Source organism: Gopherus evgoodei, chromosome 12 (assembly GCF_007399415.2).
Source record: "Gopherus evgoodei ecotype Sinaloan lineage chromosome 12, rGopEvg1_v1.p, whole genome shotgun sequence".
Taxonomy (NCBI): Eukaryota; Metazoa; Chordata; order Testudines; family Testudinidae; genus Gopherus; species Gopherus evgoodei.
The window spans coordinates 14461673-14481035 of record NC_044333.1 but is presented as its reverse complement, the minus strand read 5'-3'; the positions used below and the strand labels follow the sequence as shown (position 1 = coordinate 14481035).

Sequence of the window (19363 nt, the reverse complement as noted above, 5' to 3'; positions counted from 1 at the left end):
CCCCAGCCCTCCAGTGGGGATACTGCTCGGTAGTCACCTACAGTGGAGCACCCACAGGGACACTACTCAAAGAAGTAGTTACTCATCTTGAGCAGTAACAATGGTTCTTCAAGACATGTGTCCCAATGGGAGCATCACAACCCACCCTCCTCCCCTCTACTTGATAATTCTTGACAAGGACTCTGCGGTAGAGAAGGCACAGAGGGGGGTTACCCCGTGCATGCTGGTTTAGCTTGGTGGCGAGGCATGAGGGGATACACAGCATGTGTGGGCCGAATGGACACTGCTGCTATAGTTTTCTGGCAGCATTGCAGGGACACAAGGGCACCTGCAGTGGAGCAGCCACAGGGGGACACATCTCAAAGAATCATCAGTGCTGCACAAGGTGAGTAACTTCTTTCCCTTCTCTCACTTATACTCCTCAGAAAAAATGTTGGCAGCACTCCAAAATAATACAAAAATTTCAAGGCTGGGATTTTGCTGCTGCTGCAACAGAAACACATTCTGTACTAGGGAAACCTAGGAGCAGCTGCATCAGGGGCAATGGTGGGAGGAGAAGAGAGCTGGGTTAGATTTCCCCAGCACTGCATCTAGCATGTGCATGCCACCTGAGGCAAGAGCACCCCATTGCTGCAAAGAGAGAGCCTGCCCCTCGGTATCACACCCTCCCTGGACTCCCACTCAGATGCTACATATTTCCTTACTGGCGATTTCCGCTCTGTGGCAACTTCCTCCTGCTGCTAATTAATGTCTAGTAACTGGAATGGTAGCATTGTATGCTGCAATGATGAAGGTTTAAGGTTCAAGCCGTCTGATAATAGATGATGAGGGATTGTTCCAGTTACATGTATAGTATTTGTAGATTTGCATGGGCAGCTGTAAATATGGCTTTTCCTAACTTTCAAGTGCTTAATTTTGCAACCAAAATTTTGTTCTTTTAACATATTTTATAAAATGTAATATATAAATAAAATATAAAATAAAAATAGTGATATGAGAGGGAAAAATGTTTGGCAAAGATCTGACGTGGCAATTTTAAACACAGGGAATTTTTAAGAGAATCACAATTCCCTAAATTGTATGGGTTCATAATGGAAATCCTGCTAGGTCCCTTGTCATCAGTGAAACAATAGTTACCATTATCTTAAAAAAAAAAAAATAGTATCTAGCATAGAACTAATAAAATGACTGTTCTTAAAATATTTTCCTAAAAGCAATTAATTATAGGACCAAAATCCTGTTTCTAATGTAATTCTAATTTTCATTAGATGAAAAGTGAGGCTAGAGAGTAGATAATAACTTCATGTTGACAGTATTATCTATTTTTAACTTTATTTTAATCTTCTAAAAAAATTAAATCCTATAATTAACAAAACTGTGCTTGAAAAGTTTAATTAATCAACATAGGGACACTTAAGAATCAGGAGAGTTTGTTAGCAGAACATACAATTGGAAAAAAAAATCATGTTTCATTAAAGCCAACTCAAGCTCATTCACTATCCCATTTAAGATCTTCAGGGCAGGATTTGTGTCTTCCTGTGTTTTGTACAGTGATGAGCACATTATAGGCATTCCTACAAAATAAACAGAAGGATGGGATTTGCAGAGTGGCCCACAGTTAGAGGAAAGTCCAGTGGGAGCTGGGCAGCTAATTCCTGTAAGCCCCTTTTGAAATTTCTAGCTAAATAATAATATAATCAATAATCAAGCTTCATAGAACTACTCACTGTATTAAGTACTATAGTCTCATGTGATATGTTTGGAGGGGTAGGTGCATAGTTGGGAAAAAGAAGCCTGAAATATTATGAAAACTTTTGGTTTTCTCGTAGGAATAAAGATTTTCCTAACATGTCCCGATCTTCCAAAAATTGGGAGAGAACATTGGTATTAAATTTCTCTCACTGGGATTTCAAACTTCCTTATTTTGGGGAGAACTTAGGAGACAAAAATACACGTTTTCTGTGACAAGGCCTTCACCCCCCTAAAATCCAAGCATACTAAATAAAGACTTACAATGTGAAGAAACCAGGAAATAAAATAAAATTATCTCCTGGGGTGGGGGCGGTCTGCCATCTAATATGAGATGCACTGGAGACTACTCGCCTAACAAATAAACATAAATAAAAATGCAATTGACATTTTAATGTCAATAAAGGTAAATAGCAGTGGCAGGAACTGACTGGGTCATGTGTATTTAAGAAGTTGTAATTGTTTTTCTTTTAAAAAGCAGTTCCACTTTGAAAAATCATTCCCAAAAAAAGACATTTTGAGGATCCCATGTTTGTTTCTCAATTATTTCTATATCAAATAGTCTCAATTTACAAATAAAAATTGTTTTTATAGAACTACCGGAGATGCAAATTCAATGTGTCAGACTGGGTCTGTTTTTCCTAATACTAAGTGGCTCATAAAAAGCTCTGAGGGTCATATTCTGTCCTGAGTGACTCTTGTAGAATGCCATGATGGTTAATGAGTTTCCCCAGGTATAACTGATGGGAATTTGCTAATCATTGTGATGTGCAAAAAGGAATAAGCTCCAGGTCATGCTTTCTCCAGATTTGGGGAACAGTCTGTTTTTCTTTTTAAATATTAAACATCTTGATATAATATAACCTGATAATAACATGAATTCGGATCAAAGCAAGTTCGATATAACGTGGTTTCACCTATAATGCGGGAAGATTTTTTGGCTCCCGAGGACAGTGTTATATCAGGGTAGAGGTGTAATTTGGGATGTCATTTGGGGCTTAATGTAGACATTATAAATCTTTCTTAACAGCTTCTGGAACAGCTTCAGAGTTCAACAGTGTGAATTTTTCTAACTTTTTAAAGCCTTTTTACCAGTGTTAGATGTATATATTTTAAGGATCTACCTCTAGTCCAGTGGTTCTCAGACTGTGGGTTTGTAACCTCAGAGTGGGCCGTGATCTCATTTTAATGGGGTCACCAGGGCTGGCGTTGCCCCCCTCCCCTCCCTGCCACACGGATGGTGGGACTTGGGCAGGCTCAGGCTTCTATACGACCCTCCTGGGGTTGTGTAGTAATTTTTGTTGTCAGAAGGGGATCACAGCACAATGAAGTTTGAGAACCCCTGCTCCTAGGCTCATTATATCCCTTTTAAAGTAGGGGAAAAAAGAGCCTGATCCAGTGTCCACGTTGAAGTCAGTGGAAGGACTCCCACTGAGTTGAGTGGGCATTGAATCAGGTTCTAAATCAATTACATTCTGTGTCTAGTTAATTGGATAAATGTTACTTGAGTAAGTAGCGTTTGTTACTGTAATACAGTATCCACAGAAGTACATGAGAGTTGACTAATTTAGGATAACCAAATTAATTTGGTTGATGATCTTCAAGTAAATTGTTTTATGGGTTGGTTATGGAATCTAATTAATTATCACTGAATTGACATGCTTATTTTACAGTAACAATCTAATGACTGCAAAACCATTTCCGTATTCTAGGTTTTCAACAAGGTGTTTGATAAGGATTTAATTAAATTTCCCTTTTGCTCTTAATTCACATCTATTTATTATGGGCTTCCCTGCTGATTAAATGTGGAATTCCAGTATGGAGACAAAATAAACATTAATGTCAATAAGTGCATTTTGAAGAATCCTTGATGATAGTCTAGATTTCTGTCAGAGATGTAATGAATTCCATGCGTTAATTGCTTTTAAAAAAAGACCTGAAGATTAGATTTTGTAACTCCATTACAGATATGCACTCATAGGTATAGTTAAACTTCAGATAGCATGGAAGTTCCCTTCATCATCATATTGTTAAGTTCCCTTCATCATCATCATTGTACATGTAATTTTGTACAGTTCTTTTTAACTAATGTCACATCCAGCACAGTAATTCTTATCTTCAAAATTTCCCTCTGTTATCATAAATTGTGCATTGTTGTGTGCCCTAAAAAGAACTAATGGGGATTTTGCCTTATTCATTATTAACCCTTCAAATATATCATAAATTATACAGCCATTCCTGTGTGGTCCAACCCAAATTTAAAACATTATCACCCCATAAAAGTAAAAGAAAAAAAATTATCTTTGTCACTTGGAGGTATGCCATAGATGTATTCTGACTTCACTGGTAGAACATTCCTGAATCACAGACCTTTGACAGAAAATCTTAGGTCTTTTGTTCTCTGGATATAATACTATATGAGGAATTAGTTTTAGTCTTGTTTAAGCTGATATATCAAAATGGGATGTGAAGAAACACATGGTTGTTCTAATACTCTGATCCAATATTTAAGGGTTTAAATACTAGTAAGAACTTGAAGTGGATATGCTGGATAACTGGCAGCCGTTGTGGAGTTCCTGGAGTATGGACATGTGTAAGCATGCCTTCTGTATTCTGCTATAGTTGCCACTTGGGATGATATTCAATAGCAGTCTCACATAAAGTATGTTACAGTAATCCAGCCAAATTGTCCCCATATCAGGTCTATGTACAACAGAGGAGATCACAACTGCTCATGTGTCTGCTAAAGCCTGACATTCCATTTTTGACTCATGGTTCCTTCCTTCTTGTACAGTGGTCTCCAAAGTGGGGAGCAGCGCCGCTTCGGCAGTTTGGGATTCTTCTTTTTTGCTTTGGCAGTTCGGGGCTGAGTCTGAGTAGCTTTTTTTTTTTTCCCCTTCCTCGGGGTGGCAAAAATGGTAGAGCTGGCCCTGTGGCATGGCAGGGGGTGTGTGCTCAAAATTTTTTTGATGGGGTGCACGATCAAAAAAGTTTGGGGACCACTGTTCTAGAAGAACCTTTCCGCCACGCTCACTCAGTTCTGACTCATCAATATTGCTCTCCCTCCACCCAAACCACTAGTTCTTTCAGTGATAGGCAGGGGATGAGGAACCTTTGACCACCTCTGCCAAGTATGGGTTGGAGAAAGAGACCATACCTTCGCTGAACAACAATCAACTCCCAACATAGACAAATAACCAAAGCGGGATGTGAACTGCAGGCATGGTGTTATAAAATCCAAGTGACATAGGATTTGTTTCTAGCAAACCTCTGACAGTCATCCCACATAGTAGCTACACTGCTTATTTTACAGGAGAGTTAATGCGCATGTGAAGGAATGCCATGCTAGAAGATGGTTCTTCTATGTGTTTAGTCATTTCTTCATAACATTTACTGGCGTTTGTAGGATTCCGTTTTTAAACCAATGCCTAGTTTGGCAAACTGATTGTTTATGAATTTGAGCCTGCATCTCTTACTGCTCTTCTCTTCTTCTATCCCAAATGTTTCTATATGAAAACGGTGAACAAGAGCAAATCATATCTGTGTCACTTCTGTGAAGAGAAAAGAAACAAGTGTGCTTCTTTGGCTTTAGCTGACCAAGTGATTAAAATTAGTTGCAGAATGTTAGGTTTCCATGAAAGTGCAAAAATATAATGTTCTTATATCTAAGAGTCTGCTGAAAAACATGATGTGGTTACAAAATAAGATTGGTTGTTAAGACTATGTAGATAAATGTATAAAAATATTAAATCTGTTTTGACACTGCTCTGTGATGTGTGTGTTACCCTGTGGGTTACTAGCCCAATTACACACACAATTTAAATGGCCCCCAAATCCGTGACAGATGCTGATGGATTCACAAAGAAAAACACTTCTGTGCTTTTGAACCAGATCTGGCCCCCACCTGGCTCCTTCCTTCTTTGTTGTTTGGCAGCACAACTCCAATAGAGCTTCGCTATCCCTGCTTCCCAGACCACTCCAACATCCCACTGTAAAAACAAAACCCATCCGCACTCCCAGTCTCCTCACCTATCCACAGAGAGGCCTCCTTGGAGTCTATATGGGATGAAAGGGACAGTGTCCAGGTGGCAGTTGTCACACATCCCATTTCAGCATGGCATTGGGAGATCAATGTGCGGAGCGTGTCTTCTACATGTAAATCTAAAGGGGACAATCTGGGTTATTGAAATTGATGGGATTATTTGTGGAGCGAGGTGGCACTCAACATGAGACTGGCAGAATTAGATGTTTATACTGTTCTGACCTCATGGATTTCCCCAGGTACTGTTACATTCTTTACAATCCTAGATCATCTAGACTAGGATTTAAAGGTGTGATGTTGTCCCATGTTATAACATGTTTTTGAAGTCTAATGTGGACAAGCCTGCCTTCAGCATGATAAAATGGTCTAGTTAAAGCCGGGGGAGGGGGCGAGGAGTCGAGGCTTTAACTCAGTGGCTCTTAACCTTTCCAGACTACTGTACCCCTTTCAAGCGTCTGATTTGTCTTGCATACCCCCAAGTTTCAGCTCACTTAAAAACTACTTGCTTACAAAATCAGACATAAAAATACAAAAGTATCACAGCACACTATTACTGAAAATTTTCTTAATTTCTCATTTTTACTGTATAATTATAAATCAATAGAATATAAATATTGTACTTACATGATGTTTATAGTGTATAGAGCAGTTTAAACAAGTAATTGTATGACATTTTAGTTTGTAATGACTTCACTAGTGCTTCTTAAGTAGCTTGTTGTAAAACTAGGCAAATATCTAGATGAATAGATGTACCCTTGGAAGACCTTTGTCTACCCCCAGGGGTATATATACCCCTGGCTGAGAACCACTGCTTTAACTTAACCAGTTTAGCATGTGTTATGTGCAGTGTGCCTTGTCAACACTATACTTCTAAAACATGCTAGTTAACATGCCAATATCATACCTTTAAGATCTAGCCTAGACTAAGCCATACGTTGCAGTGATCAAGTCAAACACTTTTCCATAAAACAGACGCCATTAGGCAATCAACCAGGAAACCTGAATAAACAAGTTTGGGTGATCCATGGACGTCTGAAGGATTGTGCTTGAAGGGGAAATGAAGCTGGAATACAGTGGAAAAGTCAGTTCATCATAGGATGAAAGTACCTTGTTCAGCTTCTCAAGTTTGAATAAATGCTAATAGACAATCGTTAGTATTCACAAAGTGAGAAGAAAGCAAACTACTTTTGAAGACAGAATATGAAAATCAGTGTGTTCATTCTTTAAAATGTATTCCTTGTGATAATGAAAAATAACATTTTTTGGAAATAAAAATTAACAGAGAGAATATATGACAGGGGAGCGGTGTGAGGAAGCCATGAGCCAATTTCAGTCCCACAGACATGTGCAAGCAATTCCCCGTGAACTTAGAATTGCCCAGCGTATGTTTACTGCCACTTAATTTAAGAGTACGTTTCAGTTTCTACTAGAAATCAAAATTGTATAGCAGAAAGAAAACTTTTCTTTAAAAGCCCTTTTCCTCCCTCCCAGTAAGCATCCTTGCTGTTGTTGGTTGGATGTTAATAATTGGTGAAAAATGTTGGCCTCTTTTTGAAATGCAACTGTGCTATATATTTTGGGAACTATTGCATTGTCGCTAACAGTAGTAGTGAATTGGTAGTTCATGATTTCAGGGGTTGTGTTTTCTCTGTGGACCATTGGAGATGTAATGTAATTTGCTATGATCAGCCTGTCTTATTTTGCACTTTTCCTGGGAGGAAACTTGAGGCTGAAGACTAGTCAGTCAGTCAGTCTTTTTTCTTATTGCTTTTTACTTTCTTCAGGTGCACATTCTGTCAGACTGCTTTGATGTAAAATAATTGTACTGGCTGTAAAGAAAGGCCAAAGTCTTGTCTTTAGTTAGAGCCATGAAGTGGGAGAAGATATTTGTATGCTAAAGAAATTTTCTCACTGTTAACATAGTATATAATTATCAAATCTATATTATGTGAAGTATATATTTAAAGACATCATTTTATCCATGATTCTTTGATTGTAATCACTCTGTGATTATTCCTCTGAATACACTTGAAGAGTAGCACTTGTCAGATTTCAAAGATGAAATAAAACCGTGTATTTTGTCACCCTATCATTAAAAACAAATAATATTAATGATATTACCCCTCTCAGTTTGACTTCAGAATTCGAACTAAGAAATAATTAGTATTTTTCCTGTAGAATTATAATTTGCCCTACAGCTCTGGTCCTCAGCCGTGTTTACTGATGAAACCATTGTTGATAAACCTAGGCTTCGCTAATTTTTGCTTTTGTGAAATTGCAAAAAGTCAAAGTTTGCAGTTTTATATTTTTACCATCTAATAATTTACTTGAAGCTATGAATTTTGCATATTATATGATTGGCTTTTAATCATGTAATGTATAGCTATTGTTGTCAAACTAAAGTTTCTTGTATGAGTAAATATATCAGAAGTTCCATGTTTCACAGAGAGAGAAATTATTGCATCTAAGGGGTACTGTAATTTGGAGGAGATAGGTATGGTAAATTGTATCTCTGCGTGCACAGTTAAAAGGACCTTGTCAACTCAGCCCCACATTTTCCTATCATAAATTTTACTTTTAAACATTTAAATTAAAATATTAACACTGTTGAGGAATGCGTGAGAGATTTGCCTGTAGCAATAAATACAGATGTTTCCACTAGGCTTTTGGGGATTTAATCAGTAGTATCAAATGCTGACTACTATAAAGTTGCATCCTTGTTCTTTAGTGATAACGAAGAGTCCAGTCCTGTGCTACCGCTGAAGTCAGTGGCAAAATCAGTAGAATTATGCCTGTGTCTCTGCTTCTTGTTTGTGATATGGTGGAACTGTATGGTACTGGTAGTAAAAAGAGTAAGGAAATTAAAATTATTTTGTCCTGGACAATGTCCCACACATTAAATACAAATGCACAATAGTGTATAAACATATATGCCCAATCTTAACATTGTCTTACTTTTGTTTTGAAACAGCAAGATTATAATCACAATGAGTAAAAAGCAGAAGAGGAAGAATGAGTCTTCAGATGAAATGTCTGATACTAAGCAGACACCACAGCGATCACTTAAAGATGAGGACTCTCAGGTCAGTATTCATAATTGTTCTTTTTTTCCTTTTGAAGATTTTTCTGCACCATTATAGATTTAAACTCCAAAATATTAAACTTTTTTACGTTAGTGATACTTATTCATGAAGGCAGAGGGTTTTTTATTGCTATTGAGTTTATATAAATTGATGTTTGACTCTGGTTTCTGCTTTTAAATGAGTAGAACGTGGGACCAAATGTCTGCAAACCAATGATTCAAATACTCCTTCCTTGCACAAGAGATAAATTGCTTATTAAAATGGCAAAAGTGTTATAATATACTAAGCTGTGTTGAGGTAGTGAGTATAGTTATATTATGTCTAAATTTCAGCACAAATGTGTAGAAACATTTATATAAATGTAATTAACTTATTCTAATTCTATTATCAGGTCATTGTAAACATCAGCATAAAATTTGTGATGATGCCAAGCGTCACGCGTCATCTTAGGAATACAAAGATACCAGATAGCTTTTAACAAGAAACACAACACCAAACTTCAGGCTATAAGGTTGCTCTGAGGTTTATGGATATAAGGTGGCATAAAAATGATTATCATTAAAAGTTTACTAATGTTATTTATTAGGGCCCACGATTAATTGAAGTTAACTCACATGATTAACTCAAAAAATTAACGGCAATTAAAAAAATTAATCGCAGTTTTAATCGCACTGTTAAACAGTAGAATACCTATTGAAATGTATTAAATATTTGTGGATGTTTTTCTACGTTTTCAAATATATTGATTTCAATTACAGCACAGAATACAAAGTGTACACTGCTCACTTTATATTATTATTTTTAATACAAATATTTGCACTGTAAATATGGCAAACAAAAGAAATAGTATTTTTCATTCACCTCATATAAGTATTGTATTACAATCTCTTTATCACATAAGTGCAGTTTACAAATGTAGATTTTTTGTTGTTACATAACTGCACTCAAAAACAAAACAATTTAAATCTTTAGAGCCTACAAGTCCACTCAGGCCTACTTCTTGTTCAGCCAATTGTTAAGACAGACAAGTTTGTTTCCATTTATGGGAGATAATCCTGCCCGCTTCTTATTTACAGTGTCACCTGAAAGTGAGAACAGGAGTTTGCGTGGCACTTATGCTAAACTTCTATTTGCCCCTTCATGCTTCGACCACCATTCCAGACTACATGCTTCCATGCTGATGATGCTCGTTAAAAAAATAATGCATTAATTAAATTTGTGACTGAACTCCTTGGGGGAGATTTGTATGTCTCCTACTCTGTTTTACCTGTGTTCTGCAATATATTTCATGTTATAGCAGTCTCAGACTATGACCCAGCACATGTTTTTCATTTTAAGAAGACTTTTCACTGCAGATTTGACAAAACACAAAGAAGGTACCAATATGAGATTTCCAAAAATAGCTACATCACTCCATCCAAGGTTTAAGAATCTGAAGTGCTTTCCAAAATCTGAGGGGAATGAGATGTGGAGCATGCTTTCAGAAGTCTTTAAAAGAGCAACACTCCGATATGGAAACTACAGAACCCGAACCACCAAAAAAGAAAATCAGCCTTTCTGCTGGTGGCATCTGACTCAGACGATGAAAATAAACATGCCTTGGTCCGCACTGCTTTGGATGTTTATCAAGCAGAACCTGTCATCAGCATGTCTTCTGGAATTGTGGTTGGAGCATGAAGAGACATATGAATCTTTAGTGCATCTGGCACATAAATATCTTGCAATGCTGGCTACAACAGTGCTGTGCATATGCCTGTTCTCGCTGTCAAGTGATACTGTAAACAAGAAGCAGGCAGTATTATCTCCTGCAAACGTAAACAAACTTGTTTGTCTGAGCAATTGGCTGAACAAAAAGTAGGACTGAGTGAACTTTTAGGCTCTAAATTTTTACATTGTTTTATTTTTGAATGCAGTTTTTTTGTACATAATTCTACTTTTGTAAGTTCAATGTTCATGATAAAGAGATTGCACTACAGTACTTTTATCAGGTGAATTGAAAAATATTTGCACTGTAAAAATCAAAATAAAGTGTCAAAGAATCAAAAATTCTTTATTGTAATTGAAATCAATGTATTTCAAAATGTTGAAAATGTCCCAAACTAATCGAATAAATGGTATTCTATGATTGTTTAATAGGGTGATTAATTGCGATTAACGTTTTTAATCACTTGCCAGCCTTATTATTTATATACCTTGACTGGCAAGGTCTAACAAAACTTTTGAAGGCATGCTGCAGAAGAGTATAAACATCTCCTAACAGCAGGAAGTTAAAAACAACATACGCTTGTGTGAAACCATAGATGTAACAATCGTAAGGTGATGAATCCTTATCTAGATCAAAATTCTCACTGGTGTTAGTTTTAAGAAGAAAAATTGTTGTACAGGATGGCATATATTGAGCTGATGATAGTCTGTGTAGTTTTAATATTACGATAATAAGACTACTATTCTAAATAGTACCTATAATCAATAAAATTAATTCTCTACTAGCTTTTCAGATATTTTAATATTCCAAGTAGTAATGTCATCATTTTTTATTAATTTATAGCTCTTTATTGTACACTAAATGCCATTTTCTTTTCTTGGTCTGTGGACATTAATTGTTGTCACAGAACTGTCAGTCACCAGGTGTAAATTAAGCAATATGTTAAATATTCTGCGCTGGGAGGTCCTTCAGATCCTAAGCATTGATCTTCTGCCTAGGCTATGCATTCTTGTCCTGAAGACTTCACTGCTAGGCGTTGATCCTTTTCATTGAGTTGCTGCAAGACCACAAATTGCACAGGAATGTCAGGCAAGCCCAGAAAAAGTAGAAGGCAGAGGTATACTTCTCTTGGTAATCCTCCATCATTGAATGCAATGATAGAGGTTTCTTCAGCAACCTACAGTGAAGTATAGCTACAAGGTAGCCACAGGCTATGCAAGAAAATGCCCAAGCTTTTCTCATCCAATGAAGAACAGAACTTACTGGGCTTTCATTATCCAGGTGATGCTGTAGGAGAATTAGCTAATAGTGCTTCTGAAACTTTGCCTGGAGTGTAAGAATAGGAGAATGAGGAAGCAGACAAACTAGGGAAGTGTTAAACTATCTGGAGTTGTCAGGAGTTAAATGTGTGCTGTGCTGTACAAAAGAAGCATATTTTTCTCTTTCTGACTATCTTTCTGCTTCATAAGCCAGTTGAGCAACATTTTGGACAAGAGCTCAGACTGATAGGGACCTGTGAGGTATCCTCCCATCAACAACCAACCAGTTTTTCCTGTAGCAGTCCCTTTTAGCCATTTCTGCCTACTTCCTTTCCCTCCCTGTCTGTGATTACCGTTAGGTTTAAAGCCATCTTACGTTCATAGTACAAACTGCATCATAGTAAATAAAAATGTCCATATGTGCTGATGGTTTTCTGTGGTAGATTTTATACACTGGTGTAATCATGCTCCAGAGTGCAAACAGGCTCTGACCAGGCATCTTCAGTTAACAAATATAAGGCAGGAATGTTCTTCAGTTCTGGAAGTTCTCCACTGAGAGAAATTTTTCTGCCTCCCAGACATGGACTAGCTGGGGAAGAAAAAACAACAACAACAACAAAAATCTAGCCCCAGATAAGCTGCGACTTGACAGATGAGAGAAGTTGCACCCCATTCGAAGCTCCCTTCCCTGAGGTGTATCCTAAGGAAGAGACCCTAGGAACCAGTTGACAACTGATCTGACAACCTCCATGGCAGGAGTACCTTCAGAGCTGCTTCTCCTTCCCTTATGACCCACCACAGTGGGCCTTCTGGAATCTAAGGTCCTGTATGGAGACTATTTCTTTAGTAGGTATCCTCACAAAAGAGGAACTGCCAAGAGGTGTAGTCACCTGTACCTCAAGACCACCTTCCTCAAGAGGACCCTCAAAAGTTGAGGAAAAGGCAGTGCCATCTAACAAGTTCCTCTTCCTCACCAGACAAGGCAGGTAGCTCTTCCCCTATCCTTTGCAAATGATGTCAGTCTTCCAAGAGCTCTTGAAGGTGATAGTCAAATCCTTATAAATCTCCTTGGAAGAGGCCCAGGAACCACAACATGCCCTGGCAGATATCCTGCACACTTCTCCCAAAGGCGAGATGGCCTTACCTAGAAATGATGTTCTTCTGTTACCATCCCAAATAATATTGCAGATACCAGAGACTATACTGCTTACTTGCAAGAGGGTGGGCAAGAAGTACTGTGTACCTGCCAGTGGCTCTGAATATCTTTTTTTTTTTTTTTCCACCGCATCCTGAATTCCCTAGTGGTTGATGTCGCAAATGAGAGAAACAGAGTTTGAGTGTCTCGACCTTTCTGAAGAAAGCTGTTCTTTGGCAGTGTTACAATTCATGGTAGCTAAGTACGACTATGCAGATTTCAGCAAGTTCTCTTTTATTTATTATTTGCCATAAAACCAGAAAGACCTAGTTCCAGGCTTTTATCACTGAAGGTCAGAGGATTGCCAAACCCTCTTTGCAAGGTTCTTTGGATGCAGCTGACATAGCTATGCACCATGCTTCATGGCTACAGTCCTCCTTCCCCAGGGAAGTCCAGAATATAGTGGAAGAACTTCTATTCAAAGGCCCCAAGCTCTTCAGTGACAACACGGATTAATAATTTCATTCATTAAAAATTCGAGAGCAACCCTCTGATCGCTGGGCAACCAAGAAAAAATTTAGCAGGTCACACAGCCCAATCGTTTCAGACAACCCCCTGCCAAACTTGCCAGAGAACTGTAGAACCACCCAAGAAGAGGCCCAGATGCCACAAGAAAGGACCATCTGTTGTCACTCTCAGTTGGCAACTTCTTCTGAACAACCATTTGATCCTTCTTTCCAGTCTTGTCATTTCACAATCTGGATTTTATGCTGCACCACTCCACCAGACAGCCCTACAAGACATCATCTTTATTTCAATTTTTCTTGAAGCATATCACAACAGACACAGGGATTCCAGAAGTCATGACATCAGGCTGTGCCATTCATTTCAGCTCCATACGCTTTACCCAGTGTCTTTCCTTGCTCTGTCTTTTCAGGGACCCTTCTCATGAGGCTCTCCTAAGGCAAGACGTACAACCCTCCTGCTCTTGGGGGCAACTGAATCAGTTTCCCTCTCTTTCTTCTGGATATTTCTACTTCAGGTACTTCTCCAGTCTTCTCTATCTTCTCCAGATAGTTCTACTTAAGAAAAAAGGAGGATGGAGATGAATCCTGGACTTTGAACACGTTTATTCAAATACAGATGTTCAAGATGGTAACTGTAGCACAAGAATATAATCATTCGATCCAGGAGAGTGATTTGTGGCCCTTGGCCTTCATATTTATATATGGTAGTGCATCCGGCTCACAGATGCTTCCTACAATTCATCATCAGCAACAACCACTATCAGTACTGAGTACTTTCCTTCAGCCATCTGGCCACCTGGAGTCTTTACAAAGGTTGTCTTGGGTGTCACAGTCAATCTGCGGCAAATAGCAATAGTCATCTTCCCCATCTGGATGACTGGTTCTTCAATGGTCATTTCTTCCCTGAGGTTGTCTGCAACCAACAAAGTCTTAGTCATCTTCCACTCCTTGGGCCTTTGACTCAGTGCATAAAAGTCTATTTTGACACCTGTCAGTAGCAGTTGGTCTTAAAACTGACTGTATTAGGGCTACTGTGGTATCATTTCAATTGTAGCAGGTAATAGCATAGTAATAGTAGTTAGCTACCTGGAGTTCCGTTTTAAGAGCAGTAATTTCTTCACTTGGCATTCCCAGTGAGTACTTCGGTTCTTGTGGAATGGGAACTCTTCAACCCACCTTCTTGGGTGTGGTACTGCTAGCTAAATGCATGCATGCATGAAAATGCAGATGTCACCTGAAAGAATACATAGAGATTACCTGCTAGTAAATGTGGCTTTTTAAGAATGTTTCTGCTGCATACTCTCACTGCTTATCCACCTTTCTTCTTTTCTCTGTGTTCTATTTTGATAAGGACTCGGGGACTTTACAGAAAAATGGAAGCAGTTGGAGACCACATGGCCTCTTATAACATTGGTTCTAAATGTTTGGCAATCTGAGGTTACATGAGAGTTTCCAATTGGCATTGCATTTCAAGAAGAATCCTTAAGTTCAGAAGCAAGTATCAAAATGTAGAGGTGACTCTCTCAAAGATCCTTAGTTACTGTTGGAGTAGGCTTTCTCTCTCTCTTCTTTAGATCCTTTGAAGAGTTTCCCTGATATATCTTGTAGTAGTTCAGCTCATTGTTTCTGTACATTTGGTGGCTTCCAAAATAGATGAAATCTTCTTAAGAAGTGATTTTCAGGGTATGTGCATATCTGGAATAAAAACTATAACTACTTTGCTTTAAGACTGACTGACTTACTTATAAAAAAAAATCTCTCCTTGGAGATATGCATCATTTGTGTCTTAGGGCAGTTTCATCTGCAAAGGTTCAGTCAATGATCATAAAGTGTCGTCCAGTGAAATGTAATCTTTGTGTATCCAAAGGTTTTTTTTTTTCTTGATTTGATTATAGTGTCAGAAAATAGCAATAAAAAAGAGTTGACCTCTTTTAGTATTTTGCAAATATTCTTTATGACCCTGATATATATATACTAGAGAAACCAAATAGCTTCATTTTCCCAGAATGGCTCTCTATAGGTTTAGTTGAAAGCCTGTCTTAAATAAAGCTTACCGGTAGTGGGTGATTGCTTGAACCTTTTCTCAGTGATTTGTCACAATGTGAAAATCTGATCAGTATGATCTCTAGTTTTTGGAAAGCCTGAATACACCTGCCTGACCAACTGTATCCTTTAACTACAGAAAGATTATACCCAAGGGAAACATTACTTGTACTGGACAACAAGTTGACTCTTCTGTAGTTACTTATATTCACTGAGATCTCCTTTTGAAATATCATTAAATGTTTATTAGTCTGCTGCTATCCTGTCACTATCCCACGCAGACCTGCAAGGCTGTTCAGCCTCTTTTTTTCGTTTAGCTTTCAGACTTTAACATGAGATTTTTGTCTTGCAGATGGTTTCCTGTTTTTACATTCTGGGATGACTTTTTTTGAATCATGTTGTTTAATTCAGTTGACATGTTTAGTTTTCCAGCTGGCTTCTGTATTAACTGTGCCCAACAAAGAGGACAACACTATATTAGCTAAAATGTGCCACTTTTTTTTTTAAATTTAGTCTGAAATCATTAGTCTGTGTCTTAATTATATACGCACATTTCTCAGTCCATGTATCTTAAACATACATAATTTGTCTCTGAAAAGCCCACTGTTACTAATACATTTTTAGGAAACTTATGCCTCCCTATGATGCTTCCTGTGACCTGTCCGTAACTTTGCTTAAAAAAAAACAAACCTTTGTCATTTACTAGATCAGTTTTTTTGTTAAATTCTAGCTAATATTTCTGAGTGAAGACTAGGATCTGTGTTTTTAATCCATCTTTTTTTCTTACTCATATGTCCCTTCACTTTCTCTTTCTTATCTCTAAGCCTGTGCTCTGATCCACTGTGGTTTGCATTTATTCAGCAGTTGCCCTTGCCTTCATCTGTTCCTTTATATTGCAAATGTTCTAGGATTTGAAATGTCTGACTGAACAGTTGACCTTTTATCTAGCTCTCTTAACTTCTTTAAATCCCCCTCCAGTTTCCTTTTTTCATACTGATAAGCTGACATTTTTTCTATAACTGCCTACATTTTCTCCTGAAATGCCCTCCTTTCAGAGAAAGCTGACTACTGTGTTTTATTAATTATGATGTAGCATTTGGATATTTTGACGAGGACCACTTAATATATAGAGAGAGCTCCATTCCAATAGGCTTGTGCATAATTATTTTCACTTATATGCTCTCCCTGTATAGCAAAGTCTGTGATAATTATATTCATTTTTATTGTGTGTGTTCATGCTGATGATGATTTTTGTTCGATAACTTTCCAAAGCAGTGCAGACCGACACATGTTCATTTTCATCTTCTGAGTCATATATCACCAGCAGAAGGATTTTCTTTTTTGGTGGTTTGAGTTCTGTAGTTTCCTCATCAGAGTGTTGCTCTTTTAAGACCTCTGAAAGCATACTCCACACCCTGTCCTTCTCAGATTTTGGAAAGCACTTCAGATTCTTAAATCTGCGGTCGAGTGCTGTAGCTATCTTTAGAAATCTCACATTGGTACCTTCTTTGCGTTTTGTCAAATCTGCATTGAAAGTGTTCTTAAAACGAACAATGAGCTGGATCATCATCCAAGATTGCTATAACATGAAATATATGGCAGAATGCGGGTAAAACACAAAGCAGGAGACGTACAATTCTCCCCCTGTCATAAACAGATAGCTAAGGGTTAATGTTCTTTTACCTGTAAAGGGGTAACAAAGGAAACCAAACACCTAACCAGAGGACCAATCAGGAAACGAGACTTTTTCAAATCTGGGTGGAGGGAAGTTTTGGGTGTGAGTTCTTTGTTCTTTGTCTTGGGTCTGACCCTCTTGGCTCTGAGAGTGATTTTTCTATCTCCTGGCTTTCTAATCTTCTGTTTCCAAGTTGTAAGTACAAGGATAGTAAGACAATAGGTTTATATTGTTTTCTTTTGTATTTACATGTGTGTAGTTGCTGGAATGTTTTAAATTGTATTCTTTTTGGATAAGGCTGTTTATTCATTTTTTCCCTTTAAGCAACTGACCCTGTATATTGCCACCTTGATACAGAGACTATATATTATGTCCTTTTTCACTCTTTTTATATAAAACTTTCTTTTTAAGACTTGTTGGAGTTTTTCTTTAGTGGGGACTCCAGAGAATTGAGTCTGCAGCTCACCAGGGAATTGGTGGGAGGAAGAAGTCAAGGGGAAAATCTCTTTGTGTTAGATTTACTAAGCCTGACTTTGCATACCCTCTGGGTGAGGGGGAGAGATTAGATCTCTCGGTACTTGTGTTTCCAGGACTGGAAGCAGGGAATCTCCTAGGGTCGTCCAGGGAGGGGAGCCTGGGAGGAAGTACCAAGGAAACAAGGGGTGGGGATTATTTCCCTTTGTTGTAAGACTCAAGGCATCTGAGTCTGGGGGTCCCCCAGGGAAGGTTTTGAGGAGACCACAGTGAGCTAGGCACTGTATAATTCTTAGCTGGTGGCAGCGATACCAGGTCCAAGCTGGTAACTAAACTTGGAGGTTTTCATGCTAACACCCATATTTTGGACGCTAAGGTCCAGATCTGGGAAGAAATGTTATGACACCCCCAACGAGTTCAGTCACAAATTTAATTAATACATTTTTTTAATGAGTGTCATCAGCATGTACACATGTCTTCTGGAATGGTGGCCAAAGGATGAAGGGGCATGTGACTCTTTTGCATATCATGTAAATAGCTTGCAGTGCCGGCTACAAAAGTGCCATGCGAATGTCTGTTCTCACTTTCAGGTGACATTGTAAATAAGAGGCAGGCAGCATTATCTCTCGTAAACTTGTTTCTCTTAGTGATTGGCTGCACAAGAAGTAGGCCTGAGTGGACTTGTAGGCTGTAAAAATTTACATTGTTCTTCTTCGAGTGCTTGCTCATATCCATTCCAATTAGGTGTGCGCACGCCGCATGCACGTTCGTTGGAAGATTTTCTACCCTAGCAACACCCGACGGGTCGGCTGGGCGCCGCTATGGCACTGAATATATACCCCTGCCGACCCGTTCGCTCCTCAGTTCCTTCTTACCGCCCGTGTTGATCGTTGGAACAGTGGAGTGCGGCTTAGCTGATCTCCACTTCCCTAGCTATTCACTCATTCTAGTACTATTGTGTATATAGTTTTATAGTTGTAGTTAATACTTTTAATAACCTTTTGTAAACGTAGTTAGTGTATATAGTTCAGAGGGTTGGGGATTAGCCCCTTCCCCTCTCCTGGTGCCCAGGCCCATGCCTGATTCACCGGGCTTCAAACCGTGCTTGGCCTGCCGGTGGCCGATGCCAACGGGAGACCCCCACGACTCCTACCTAAAGTGCCTGGGGGAATCTCATCTTACAGATTGGTACCGGATTTGCAAGTCTTTTAAGCCGCGGACAAAAAAGGAGCAGGACTTTCATCTTAAGCAGCTCCTAATGGAGGCGGCCCTCACTCCTCTGTCTTCGGCACCGAGTGCCGCACAGTCCGCGCCGGAGAGAAGTGCCTCGTCGGCACCAGAGAGTGAAGGCACCACCAAGATACCCCGGCACCAGCCGTCACCGGCTCAGAAACCAGCCCAGCACCGCTCCCTCTCCCTGCGTGCCAAAAAGGTCAAAGCTCCTGCGGCTCCAATATCTATACTGCAGTCTGAGCAGCAGCCAAAACTGAGTCGCCCAGCACTGGCAATCTCGGCACCGTTGATTCTGGCCATGCAAGAGCTGTCGAGTCCGGTGCATGACAGCTCCCCGGCACACACCACAGTAGAGCTTATTGTTCCCACCATGCCAGAGACCTTTTCGACGGCGAGGGAACTCATTGCCCTAACGGAGCCCACCCTGCCCCAACCCCT

General features: G+C 39.0%; 1 protein-coding gene across 13 annotated transcripts in view; it reads left to right on the top strand.

Annotated features, from left to right (window-relative positions):
- The window catches only part of CHD9 (chromodomain helicase DNA binding protein 9), a 204044-nt gene that overhangs the window by 72317 nt on the left and 112364 nt on the right, over positions 1-19363 (top strand). For all 13 annotated transcript variants that reach the window (XM_030581909.1, XM_030581904.1, XM_030581914.1 and 10 more), the window contains one exon: positions 8763-8874. In XM_030581909.1, coding sequence (XP_030437769.1) covers positions 8763-8874 — 112 coding nt within the window. The remainder of the gene's footprint in view (positions 1-8762; positions 8875-19363) is intronic.